This window comes from Pseudorca crassidens, chromosome 6, assembly GCF_039906515.1.
Source record: "Pseudorca crassidens isolate mPseCra1 chromosome 6, mPseCra1.hap1, whole genome shotgun sequence".
Lineage (NCBI taxonomy): Eukaryota > Metazoa > Chordata > Mammalia > Artiodactyla > Delphinidae > Pseudorca > Pseudorca crassidens.
The window spans coordinates 30,465,927-30,479,976 of record NC_090301.1 but is presented as its reverse complement, the minus strand read 5'-3'; the positions used below and the strand labels follow the sequence as shown (position 1 = coordinate 30,479,976).

Here is a 14,050-nt window from a genome sequence, read left to right as displayed (position 1 = left end):
CAGCAGGGATACATCAAGCCTTAGACACCCCGTGATTCAGGGCCATGCCCTGGCAGAAATGCTTCCCAGGTGGGTATGTGGGATAATAGCTAGTTGGATTAATTTGGTGACACCCTCATTTAGAGGAGGGTAGAAAGTACTGACGTCATCGTGCTGCTGATTTTATAGAGAACCAAGACTTATTGCCCCACTGACAAGAATTTGTGGCACTCAGCAGCTGTTAAAAAAAAAAGACTCCCTCCACCCCCTTCTCCAGACTTCTCTAGACTTACATCTGTCTTCCCAGCTGTGAGCTGCTGAATTCCAGGGTGCAAAACCAAGGGAGACAAGTGGGAGGGGCATAAAATAATGATTACATGCTGCTTCAATCTAAATCTTGGTTTATTGTGTATTCCTGGGCACATGCCGTCAAATTCAAGTGTGTGCCTCTCCCTCTCCCTTTCAATCTCTGTCTGTAAACCTTGATGGTATTAAGCGTATGTTTTAATAAATATTTTGTTTGCTGCATTTCCATTAATATTCATAGGGAGTGGAGCACTTTGGGTTTTGTGATCTCTAATAAACATTGATGGTGTTACTAGTTTGTACTGAGCCTCCAGTATGCTCCGTCAAAATGGCAGCTCTAATTAGGTTCCTTGAGTTAGCTAATGGGTTTTGAGAAAGATAGCTTAGAAAGCTCTTACAGCTGTCCAAGATATTCCTGCCATGGCAGAAAGACAAAAGGCCCCTGGAAGCTACAGACTTCAGAGCTTTAGAAATGCAGCTGACAGTTAAAAAGATAAATTACATTCATCTTTTTTCCAGTGAACGTCCTAATACTGGATTAATGTTATTCCTGTAGTGAGCCTCCATTAAGAAGCTCATTTTATTATAAGGATGCATTTTGACCATTAGCTCTTGTCTCTGGCTCCTCCTCTCTCCCCACTCTCCTTTTTCTCCCTCCAATTCCCCAGCTCTGTTGGATACAGTATGAAAAAGCTTCTTTGAAGAAGAGGAAATAATTTCCCTCTTTTGGTAGGTTATAAATTTAGAAGCTCTCTTAGATATATAGTAAGCATTGAGTTTAAGAAGTGTCAAGGTAAGTAATACATAAAGAAATAATGTAGTGATTCAATTTAAGCCTTGTGGCTTATATTTTATGTAGAACTTAGGGTGGGGGGAAGCTTATAGCTAGTGGGCTTGTTTACACTTGGATAAAAGATGATTTTGTTATAGGATAGGAATATCTCGAAAACAATGTGATACTTCTGTCTTTCATCTTAATGTGGGATCACAAAATAATGCGATGCCACTCACCGTGTTCTTCATTTTTCCTTCCTAAGAACGAGTTTCTTTAACAAAGGATGAACTAATGACATCTGAATGACTATACTTAATCTATCTGCAAATAGGGAGAAAAAAATAGTTCTTAGTGGAATGGGGAGTAATAAAGTTCACGACAAACAGCAGAATTCAGGAAACACAGTGACCCACAGGCTTCTTTGAGCTGGCTATGTGAGTACTCATTAATTCTATCACTGTGCTCCACATACCGTTTTGCTCTGTTTGTCCACTTAGAAAACTCATACCTGTTACTTTTTAATCTGAAAGATTACATCTCTCTAGGTACCTGGTAAATCCTTTAGGGGAATGTTTCCTGGGTCATTAACTCTCTACCATCCAGTTTCTGTGCTCCCCATTTGAGTCTTTGTAGTGCCTCTGTTTTTCTCCATCCTGCCTGCCTTTTGGCCTTTTTTCTGCTCATTAGTACCTTACCCAAACAAGGGGCCAGGCAAGGGAAAGAATGTGAATCAAGTCAATTAATTGGGGGATGGTTTGCAGCTCTGGGAAAACACTTGTTGGGAAAGAAACTAAAGTTGTTGGCTTAATAAGTAAGAGTTTTCAAAATCATCCCTAGTGTCTTATTTTTCATGCTCTTCCAAACCTCCTATCTCTGTGGATAATTGAGAGCCGACTTAAATGCTGTTGCTAATAAAGCTTTGGGAACTAGGGAAGAAGAGTGTTAATGTAACATGTAGCTTACAGATCAGACAGCTGCTTTGCCTTGGCATGGCATAAATAAAGAGGAAAAACTTTGGTATAAGAAGTGCCAAAAAACCCCAAAATGCTTCTTCCCCACACGTGACTTCGCCATGATGAATACAAAGGCGTAATTGACATCATGTTGATTGAAAAAACCAGCAACTGTCACACTGTTGAGAGGCTACTGAAAGCTGGAAGGCGGCATGTTTTTTATTCATTTCCACTGTGGGTTATTTGTAGGGTTCAATTGTCAGCAGTAGCTTACTGCCTAATTTTCCCTCTTCTTTGATGGCCCACGGACTCATTCACTTTTCAGATCAAGAAGACAGCTACAAATTGCTCCAGGGCAGATATTCAGGCACCACTGTTACCTCCCCTGAACGGAGCAATGGCTGTTTATTAACTGAGATTCTGTGACTACTCTCTCTTAAACTGCCAGTGAAAATAAAAGTCATTGCCAACCCGTAATGGGTTGGTTTCATTTCTTTGTTTTGTTTTTTTAACTTTTCACCCTCTGATTTGGCAGCCAGTACCCTGTTTCTAATGGGAAGTTTATCACTATATTAACGATGCGTCATGCTTCACCACCAGGTAATGTTACTGGTTAACCAAGAGCTCTAGTTATGGAAAACGTTCAGTTTTCAAATTGAAAGTCTCAATGTCGCGTTGCCTTGAACTAAAGTGGTCCTCAAGGTACAGTATTCAACAGGTGTGGAAACAGAAAGAGAAGGTGACTTTTGCCAGTAGTTTGGTCAGTCATTTAGCTTGAACTATACACATATCCAAGAAATCAGTGAATATAGTGCAAGAAAGGCCCATGGAGGTCAATTGGTTCATTTCATAGGTTATGTTATGTGGAAACAGAAAGTAAAGGTCTTCTATCCTGGGCTTCCCTGGTGGCGCGGTGGTTGGGAGTCCGCCTGCCGATGCAGGGGACACGGGTTCGTGCCCCGGTCCGGGAAGATCCCACATGCCGCGGAGCGGCTGGGCCCGTGAGCCATGGCCACTGAGCCTGCGCGTCCGGAGCCTGTGCTCCGCAACGGGAGAGGCCACAACAGTGAGAGGCCTGTGTACCGCAAAAAAAAAAAAAAAAAAAGGTCTTCTATCCTGATATAAAGAATGACTCTGAAGATGCTGCTACCCTATGTGAAATTGGTCCAGGATTCTACTTCATCTTCCCTTTTGGGAAGATTGGCACATGGAGCTGTTCAAGCCCTACTGGCTTTATTTCCCAGGATTCTTCCATCCGCTTCCCACACTTCGGCCATGCCTAACCGTGTGCCCTTTTATGTTGCCACCAGTTGGCATGTGATGTTCCTTCCACTGGCATGCCCAGCACCCCCTCCTTGCTCTCCCTTTCTCCTTGAGGCCTTTCCCAGCCTCCGCAAGCAGAACGAATCACCCTCTCCTCTGAGCTACTGCAGGACTTCATTATACCTCATGACACTTCTTCATAATAATTGCCACCTTGCCCTGTAATCGTTTATTTATATTTCTATCTCCCTCTATAAGACTGAAATCCCTGAGGGCTGGGTTCTGGGTCTTAATCACCTTTACATCACCAGGGCCAGGGACATGGCAATATTTAAAAATAAATAAAAGCTTAAATAAATGTACACATCTGAAAACAGAAGACTACTGGAAAACTTTTATAAGAGCAGTTGATGATCTAAGTTTAATATCAGCTTATTACTATCTAGTCTATTCTAAAAAGAAAGTCACCATTCTCTTAGAAAAGATTTGTAGGAATCTGAACACCTTTTAAAAACAACTGAAGCAGTCCATAGGAGATTATAGTGTAAGCTGTCTCTATCCTGTAAATCCCTGATGTCAGAAGGTCAGCATGAGGTTACAGGGTCACCAGAGCTCACTTTACACCCAGGGAGATGAGGGCTGTGGATATTCTTGGATTTGACACCCTTTGGGACCTAGTATATGTTAAATTTTTATGTGGCTTTTTGGAGTTGAGAATCCGTTTGGATTGGATAATTATTATAACCCTATTTAAAATTGCAGAAGAGCTCAGCATTTGTGCATATAGGTGTGGAAGGAACAAAAGGAATTAAGGTAGAATCAAAACATGTTCTTAATAAATTCTTGGACTGAATTATGCTAATCACATCAGAACACGGCATATAGAATTCTGTGTTTTTGAGATAATATGATTTAACACCATATATGTGATCATTAAAGTCTGGCCCATGTATCCCTTCTGGGTTTTTGGACAGTTTATTGTATATCCCTTTAATGGGTACAAAGGTAAGAACTAGTTTTTGTGTCATATGTATTTAGAAGGCTTTGACTCCTAACATTTAGTATTGAGCTCCTAAATCAAAATCTTTAGCTTCTTTCAATTGAAAAACATGTTCTTTTTTTGAATATTTTTTCTCTTTCTCACTTTTATTATTTTCCCAACCTCCTCCTTTGGAAGGGGAAAAAAGTCTTGTTATGGGAGGAAAAATTTACTGTTTTAATCTACTGATGTTTGATTAGCACGGAATACCATAGCTTATCCTGACTGATATAATCCTCTAAATTAAAAAAACACCATCCATGCACTAACTCATTTAGAATCTCCTTATTTTTCCCTCACATTGTGTAGTCAGTTAGGCCTTATTTCCTTATTGTGTAGAAGGAAAGGTCTAGGTGTCCAGCTGTTGAGAATCAGCGGTCTTTGATGGCCTTCCGTGATCCCTTGGGAGGAGACAGAGCTTCTGTGTTTCCTCTGAGGAAGAGGGAATTTCATGGAGGCCTAGGAAATTCCCAAGGTTTTATGGCCTGCAGCCCACACAGGCTTATTTTTCCCAGAATTGACCCTGAAAGTTTAATCCACATCTAAATGTCAGATATGTATTCCAGAATTCAAGCTGTGTTTGATTTAAGCCTAGAAGATAATAATTTTATCTCACAAGTCCTGCAACTGTTGGTGAGAACTTCTTTGAGAAGGTGTGTGTGTGAGATATCATTAATTTGTGTGTGATATTATTAAAATACTACACGTTTTATAGGTTTCTTCCATTTACCTTTTTATCCCTATTTTGCTAATTTTATTTTAGACCGTAAAACTCTTTGAGAAAACTTGTAATGTTCCAAGTGGAATCATGTCTTAAGGTTAAGTTTCTAAAGCCATTACGTAAAACAAAAGTTGTGTACAGTCAGAATTAACCTTGAAAAACACTTCAGGAGAATGCCATACTGGACCTACCTATCATCTCTCACTAAACCCACCCAACACTCATTCTTTCAGCACAGCATCAGCTGGCTATTCCCTTGGTTGAGCACCAGCTAAAGTAGTTGGCTTGCATTTCAGTGGCCATGTTGTACAAGTAATGCATAGCTTGAAACACTGGGATCACGTTCAGTACAGTGTAAAGCCTGTATTATGAGAGGCCCTTAGGAACTGACACCAACTGAGGGAAGCCAACTCAGCTCATGTCCAGGGGCCTGTGCTTATTACATGGAATAGCCAGTGGGAACACTGTCACTACTTAAATTGCTGTTTTCCCCCAAGCCCCCATTTTTGTCTAAGCTCAAATCCTGAAGCATCACTTAAATGCAGTTGTGATGCAGTGTCGCTGTACTTCAGCCATGTCAGAACAGCTGTGACTACATGAATTATAATGGTTCATCATCTTTAATAGAAGACAAAGTGAATGCCCAGTTTCAAATTGGTCCAAATCTGTTTTTCTTTGCATCTACGTATGCTTGTTAACAAACATGTAGAGTAGAAATGAAGGGCAATTTTGCTGCCGTCCAGTGTGAACTTTTCAACTATATTTTAAAATCTTCCTGAAGAAACAAAAATGACTGTATGAAACACTTGATAAATTCCTTCGGTGACCCCACATACTTTGTATTGTTAATAAAATCGGTGAACTGTCTCAAGACAGTATGTATCATATGCTTATACGTAATTCGAATGTGCCCAGTATTTGTGTAAATTACTAAAGGCTCAAAAACTGTGTTGGAGGAAATATATTAGAATACTATTCAAATAGGTATTTTATGACTGATGGCAAAACCAGCTTCTGAAATTTGAACACAGCCAGGAGGTCACTGCACAGTATCAGAATAATGCAATTATGTGTTACAGGCTTATAATGGTGAGTTGAAGGTGTGAATAATAACTCATGTGCTGTTGAATTGTGAATAACACTGTCAGTGTCACTTCTAAGAAATTTCCACCTTCTCTAGAAATGGAGATAGAGAAGCAGAGTGTTCTGATTAGAGAGCGCCTCGAGTTGTCTCAAGTGATAAAGAGCAAAGGTAGAGCAGAGCCTTTTATCAGAAGAGGAGATGACATTGATCTGGTGAGACTCCCCATCACAGCAGTCAGTCACATGGGAGAAAGCTGCCCTTCGTGCATCAATGAGATTACTTTCAGTGGTAAATGGTGGCCGTGGTTCATGGTATGAGTGGAAATGCTTGCCATTAGGCAATCAAAAGTGTCAGCGGAAGGCGCCCCCCCCCCGCCCCGCCCACCCTGCTAAGGCTTGATTCATTGGGGTCAAAGTCCAGTCCAGGGTTAAGATTTCCAGGACAAATCTTCAAGCTATAAGAGTCAGAGGGTCAGTTGACTGAGCTAGGAATGGAAATACCAAGATAAGGATCTCAAAGGGAACAGATGCTTAAAGCAGGAAAGATGTGGGGAAAGGCAAATGGTCAGACTCAGGTTGCCATGGCAAAGTCAGGAGCCCAGGTAAGCCAAGTCACGTTGTCAGGTTGTTGCGTCTGGGTCAAAATGCCACTGGCAGCGTCAGGATGGTTGAGGGAAGGACCATGTTCAGGATTATAGGCCGAGATTTGTAGGGTTCGTTCTTCTTTATAACTCTAACTTGCATATCACCCTCTCTGGACCAGTTTTTTTAGCTTTCCCACAGGATCTTGACATTGGAGTAATTTTGTTGAACTCTTCGAAATTTATACAAATACATGCTTTTCAAAGTAACATATTAGCATAGAACATAGTTTTTTCCCTCAGATTCTGCCACCAGTTTTTCATGTGACATTCAGTTGTCTCTTAAGATGTCTAAGTATTGTTTCTTCACCTACTAATAAGAAGTATAATGTCAGAGATAATTGACAAAAGTAGTTCTAGAAATAAAGGGAGATTCTAAATGTGAAAAATTTGTCTGTTATTATATTATTCACCCTTTTTCTAAACTCATACTCTTAATATAGGAATTAATAGGCAATCATAGTAAGCAAAGGGTTCTTAATTTAGAGTGTTTTAATCAACAAAATAACTGAAATCTAAAAGAAATTAAATGTCCATATGAAGAAAGGCGTATTCTTGTTATTTGGGGAAATTTTTAATCAAAAATAATTGAAAAAGGGGGTCACCATCATAGTGGTGATGAATTGGGAAAGAAATTAGAAAAATTCCCAAATGTTGTTCATGGGTAGTCAGTTCTGTGTTCCAAAATTTCACTGGACTAAACCATGAAAAATCTTATTTGTCAATATACCTTTGAAAAAATAGATAATCTTTTTACAAAATTAGGAGCAGGGAGAAGATAAAGAATTTATATAATCATAATTTTCGCTGAATATTTACACTGGTAATTTTCAGAGCTTTCCAGTATGAAAATATCATTTGAAGAATTTTATAGAGTTAAGCCCCCTTAAAAGCCATTGTTTCTTACTAAATCTCATTTAGCATATGTGGGCACACTATATAAGTGTATTTGCATTATGGAATTTAAATCTGAAGAATGGAAGTGTAAGTGCTCTTGGACTATCGTTGCTGTAAATCTTCAAAATGCTTTTGAATTAATGATCCTGAGTACACTTATAAGAATCTCTAACTTTTCTTATTTGACAGAAATCTTTATCACCAACAGAAAATAAGTAATAGCTGTGTCCATGACTGTCTTCAGCTGAATATTCTCTTCCAGAACTTACTTTGGAGTTCGAAGTATAATTAGTAAGAGAAGATTGCATATAGACAGTTAGATTTTATTATATTCATGTTATCGAGAGTGTGAATGCCACAGAATCCCAGGTACTTTGAGAGCTCTGTTCCCACTTTGAAAAAAATATGCCCTGTTTTCTAAGGCAGAACGGTGGTACTGCTAAATTTGTAGTTTAAAGCTAGGATGATTTCTCAGGTCCTTAAATGCAGAAAGATAAGACAAACAGCCCTTCTCATCGGGGGAAACAAACAAGAAAAGAATAGCATATTGGCATTCTTAAAGGGTGCGAGAGTTTTTTCTTCACTCCCTATCTTTCAAAAGGAGGAAACCTTTTTGAGAAAACTTTTAAAATTCCACCCTTTTGTAAATAGAGAAAGACGAACACCATGTTTACATAATTAAAATATTTTGTGGTAAGCATCAAAATAACATTTGTACAGTAACATCAGAAAAAAATTGAGTAATCTGTCAAACTCAAAGCAGTCCCTATTCTACTGATTATTGTTGACATGCATACATCTAATTTCAACCGTTTTGTTCAGTGAGTTTGTAAGGATTGTCTCACCCAGGTAGAAATATTCCTGTTAAGGTTCCATTCTATAAAGACTGTTCTTAACTGCGTCATCAGGTCTGGACCCCAGGCTGGTATCTACTCACCGGTGGCAAACACCTCTCCTTGACAACGAAGAGTTACATGACTTGAGGCTATCTGAAAATGACACAGCTCTTTGGAATTAACTGTGTACAATTTAATCATAGTTAGGGTACATTATTTATATGCATGCCCACTTAGGCATACATGCAAAGTCATGGCAGGTGAATTCACAAGTCGGACAGTGGTTTGCTGGCAGTGACTAGCTCCCTCTAGTTCAGCCAGTGGTGAGCTTTACCAGCAGCAGTCCTGGCTGCCTCTCCGTCCTGGTCCTAATCCAGAGTTTCTTTCTCCTTCATGTGGGTTCTTTGTCATAGGTTGAGTCTCTTTTGCACCCCATTCAGTTTTATGCCAGTTTCCCACATGAGCTTATTAGAGATGTAATATTAATTACCCAGAAATCTCTGTCTGCAGTTGCTCCAGCATCATTCTTTAATGAATACAGACTTCATTGCATGTCTTTCTATTACTTTAGCTGCTTCAATTTGTATTTTTATTACAAAGGTCTGTGCAAATAAAAGAATATCAAAAGGTATGGCTATACATGCTAAATTCCCTCTGTCTTGAGATGCCTGTGCACTGCAAAATGCCACTGCATTTTAATGCAGTTCTCACAAGGCAGCAAGGTATGGTCAAAATAACACTGGCTTCGGAGTCACACATCTCCTGGCCCGCCACTCACCAATTGGGCTACTTATCTGAGCCTCAGCGTGCTCATTTGTGAAATGTTAATAACAATGTCATCCTCAAAAATTGGGGGATTAAACGAGACGAAGTATGTAAAGCATAAATATTATACTTAAGGCGTCATAGGAGCTTAATAAACGTTAGTTTCTTTTCTCCAGCCTGTTGTAGTAATGGGAGGAGACTATGGCATGCACAAATGAACGCTCATTTTAAAATGTATTTCAATTGAGGTAATTATGAACTAGGAAGAATGAGGTTAGATTCCAAAGGAGCAGATAATACCTTACTGTGGTGTGTATTGCATTTGGGGATATATTACTATAGGTGCCGATGAAGAAAATGACATGGTTTCTGAATTTCATTGCAACTTTAAACTCTTTCCAGCTTTAAAGTGTTAAAAGCCTATCTAACTATACATCTGCCTTTAAAGGCGTAGGCAGTATAATTGACAAGAAATCACTGCCATATAAATCTGTTTTGTTACACCGCTTGAATTAATTTGAAATAAAATTTCAGCACATTGAAAGTGCAGGAGTGGCGTTCACCTACATATGGATACAGCTATAATAGGAACTTTTTTGGTAAGAATGGCTAACCTTTACCTTATCCAGTGAACAAATAATACAGTAAGCCTAATTTTCTAACTAGCAACTTGGAGATGGGATTATTGATACTTTACCAGATTTTATATGATTGCAAGAGTATGTGAGTTACATCATAAGCTAATGTTGCTTCTGAAACTATCAGGCAAAATTCTTAGAAGCTCTACTACTAAGTTCCATAAAGCCAGGAGAATGGAACCATTAACATGTAAATAGAGGGAGGAAAAACAGGAGTCCTCAGAAAGTAACTCCTCAAGGCTGGCCTTAACTTCCATTCTGGTCCAGTATGTTGTTAGAAGACCTAGTCTTTAAGATATAAATGAGATGAAGGAGGAGATGCAGGTTGAAAGGTAGTAAGCAGTGGTGGAAAGAGCCTTCTTTGAAGTTAGACCTTGTACATCTATTAGCCATGACCCTCAGCTTCCTCATGTCTATGGAGCAAAACAATAAAAGCTACCTTTAAGTATTCTTCTGCGATTCTGAAGTATTTACAACACCCATTACACAGCAATTATGTAACTCAACTCAAGTTCAGCTCCTATAGATTGGTAGTAGCTTTCTGAAGTTCTGGGTTAAGAAGGATCCTAAGGCCATGTCTAGGATTATGGGGAAGGAACGCCGTAAGTGATTAGTGATGTCTGCTCTGAGCAGGAAGTGGAGTAACTAAAAATCTGTATCAATATATTGGCTGTATAAATGTTCCATAAATTATGACTATTATGATTATTGCTGCTTTATGACAAAGGCATTTTTATGTTCCTCTTCAAATTTCTGCCTCTTCAACACAAAATGGAATCAGTTAACTGCTTTGGTTACAATAGCTGTGTTGTTTTTTGTTTTATTATTTTTTTTAATTTTTATTGATTTGATGGTAAACCTGTGTGTGTTATCTGCACAGAAGAGCTGAGAGATGAAATCAGAATTTTCTATTCCTAATTGTATTATATAAACCAACTACCTGGGAAAGAATCTGATCCAGTTACTAGCAGTAGAGTGAGGGTTAGAGAGAGAGAAAAAAAGAGAGAATGTTGCGATGTAATCCTGGCTTATCATGAAAGGTTTGCACGGTGCCCCATAACTTCTTTAAAATATTCACACAAGGGAGAATGTTTTGCACTTAGATGGTCCATGAATTTCTAGACTTTTTTCCTGTTTTTCTCTGAGGTCAGATTTCTTCTCTGGGTAAATAGTCATGTTCCTGTCAGCCATAGGGGATTTTCTGAATCGTAAACAGCTGATTTTGTATTCTTGCCCCATTCCTTCTATCTGAGAACTGAAATCTGATCAAACCCGTATTTTTAAATGTATTTATTTATCGGCATATGGAAGAATAGTTTACGGTCTGAGTATGATTATTTTTTCCCACAAATGTAGGAAAATTGTGGGGATTTTTAAGACAGTCCCTTATCAGTTTCTTTCTTTTTCCTTTATTACTGATGACTTCATTCTGCTTGAATTCAGTGCTTCGGTTTCTTTGGGTAAACTAATAGATTATGTATGCTGTGTTTGCACCACGTTGATTGAACTCATCTGGTGAGTTTCAGCGCGGCTCATGCATGCATGTAATGGGCAGAAGCCTGCACAGTGGATGCAGGCCCATAGTTAGCTCAGAACACTCAAGAGTGAGGGAAGCTGTTCAGAATTGAGCTGTGCTGTCTTTCCTGCCTTCCGTTGTTTAGAAAAGCATATCAGACGTTCCACTTTTTTCTTACCTTTATCTTTTCCAAGTTCTCGAGGAAAACTTTTGTTCAAAAAAAAAAAGTAGAGTCAGGAAACAGAGTTAGAACTACTTTGCACGTTTTAAAAATACATATTGAAGAAAAATCAAGGTATGTGATCCCTAAGAACTTGTCTTTTCTTAAACAGAAGCATAAGCTGCTTGGTGTCCGTAGAGCAGGTAGGAAGCCAAGGACTCTGTGCTAACTTTGTACAGAGGATGTTGAGACACGTGGTCCTGCTTTCAGTTAACTTACAATCTAGTTTGGGAAGAACGTTTTCCTTCCAAAAAACGTTTACTCACCCTTTTCTTTTATAGTTTAAGTATAATTTTTAAATGTTTTAACAAAATAGTAGATGACTTCTTTCTACTGCTTTCAGATATCTCATTCTATCAGATATCTCATTTAAACTTAAAGCTCAACTGTAATACTTGGGGATGTTTTTGGCATGTAGAGGTCTTCACCATGGGACCCCTACCTACTTTTCTCAGTCTCACCTGTCTCTCTTCCCTGTTTCCTCTCATATTCCCTGTATATACTCTAGCAGTGATTCTCACATACCCATGAAATATGAGTATCATTATGATTAATTGTTACAAATTGAGTTAAAGTACCAACATTTGCAAGTGATATATTTCATCATTTATTAGAGTAAGTTCAGGATATCCCTAAAGTACCAGCACTCCCTTTTTATTATAATTTGCTTCCCAAATGAGAGAAGGAAGGGAACATTCATCACCCAATATGGGTACGAGGCAGGACAGAAGAAGCCGAGGACCACTGCTTGCCCAACTGACTTCCTTGCATTCCCCCAAAGCAGGGTGCTTTCTCATTCCTGTCCTTTGCATTGCCCTTCCCTCCACCTGGAATTTCCTCACCTCACTTGTCCAGTTATTGAGCACCTGTGCATCCTTCAAGACTCAGCTAAAGTGTCACCTCCTCTGTAGAGCCTTCTGTGGTCTCCTTCCTTGGCCCTGCTCTCACCCTGTTAAATCTTAAGCAGTGTGAGTCCCCAAAGGCCCTGTGCACACCTACAGCACTGGTCGCCATGGATTGTGGTCCTCTGTATCCCTTTCAGCCCCCCACCTCCCAGACTGTGTGCTTTTTGTGAACGAGTTCTGTTTGTTTTAAGATCCCCAGGTCTTAACATAAGGTCTGACACAATGGGGCACTCAGTTATGCCTCAGATGAACCAAACAAGTTGATCAGCTGTAGAGGCCTGCCTAGCATCCTCCTCTTGCTTCCTAGCCCTGATTGTATCATGTGATGTTGGTACTGTTGGTACTGATGGTGACAGATCCAAGTTAAAAGGGAGCCACTGGCTGACTAGTGTGGGGTTGAATGGATAAGTCACTGGAAAAGCTGTAATTCCTGAGAGGAAGAAGTAGCTAAGTAGAGAGAGGAAAAGCTTGGACAACTAACCAAGATGGTATGTTCTATGACCAGGTCTTTAGTTTTCTTTTTACTTCTTCACATGGCTTCCACCTTCTTCTCTTTCTCTATGTCCTGCCCACACCCATATAATGACATGTACTCCAGCCCCACTCCAAAAATTCACACATGTCATTAAAATGAAGAGTGGCACCTGCCAACTCTGCATCACCTCCAACCTTCGGGTCAAACAACTGGTCTCAAGTTGGTACCACTTATTTGAGAAAATGAGTTACTACATTAAAATTTAACCAAACTCTGTACATATGATTATAAGAAAAAGGTGATGGCTCTTTTAATTGCTCTAAAGATCAGGACCTTATCTTAAGTTCTCACTCAAAAGGCATTTATTAATCCCAAGTTAGACGTTTTGACCCTTGGAGCTAAACATATGCACATAAAGACTGGTTTTTATTTATTTTTATTACCAGGGATTTCACAGTTCTCCTAGCATGTCTGTATGATATTACTGAATCTTCCAAATTTGGATGTCAGCTGCTTTGATTAAAAAAAAAAATCAAAAAGCGAGTTTCCAGGATGATGTACATTGTGTGACTGTCCGATTATGTCCTCTGATTATGTCCTGCAGTGGCAGTTCCATTAGCGGAAGCACTGACCGCATCCAGAAGTTGCGGAAGGAGTATTACCAGGCTCGGAGGGAAGCTTTCGCTTTATGTGAGGACAGTGAAGGAAGAGCAAGACCTGACTATGACCTTCACTGGGTAAGTCCATGCCTGATTGCAATCACTGAATTCATCTTTACTGATGTAGTTAAGAGCAGAAGAACATAGCCAAGAATGTGCTGTACACATCAAGCTATATTTAGGTTACTTCAGTTTCATAGACGTGAACATTACCTAAACCACAGCCATTTTCTCCCACAGAAGTTGTTTCTGTAAATCAAACCTCCCTAATGCACAGTAGTTCATTTTAATTGCTCTCATATTTATTCCCTGTTGGACTTGTATGCCAGCTTGTTGGGATGGAGCAGATGTTAGCTATTTTAAAGAACACAAGCAATCT

At 39.4% G+C, this 14,050-nt stretch overlaps 1 protein-coding gene across 1 annotated transcript in view; it reads left to right on the top strand.

Annotated features, from left to right (window-relative positions):
* Nucleotides 1-14,050, top strand: part of PARD3B (par-3 family cell polarity regulator beta) — a 1,041,103-nt gene that overhangs the window by 887,888 nt on the left and 139,165 nt on the right. Inside the window, exon 21 of the mRNA XM_067740882.1 lies at nt 13,617-13,749. Coding sequence (XP_067596983.1) covers nt 13,617-13,749 — 133 coding nt within the window. The remainder of the gene's footprint in view (nt 1-13,616; nt 13,750-14,050) is intronic.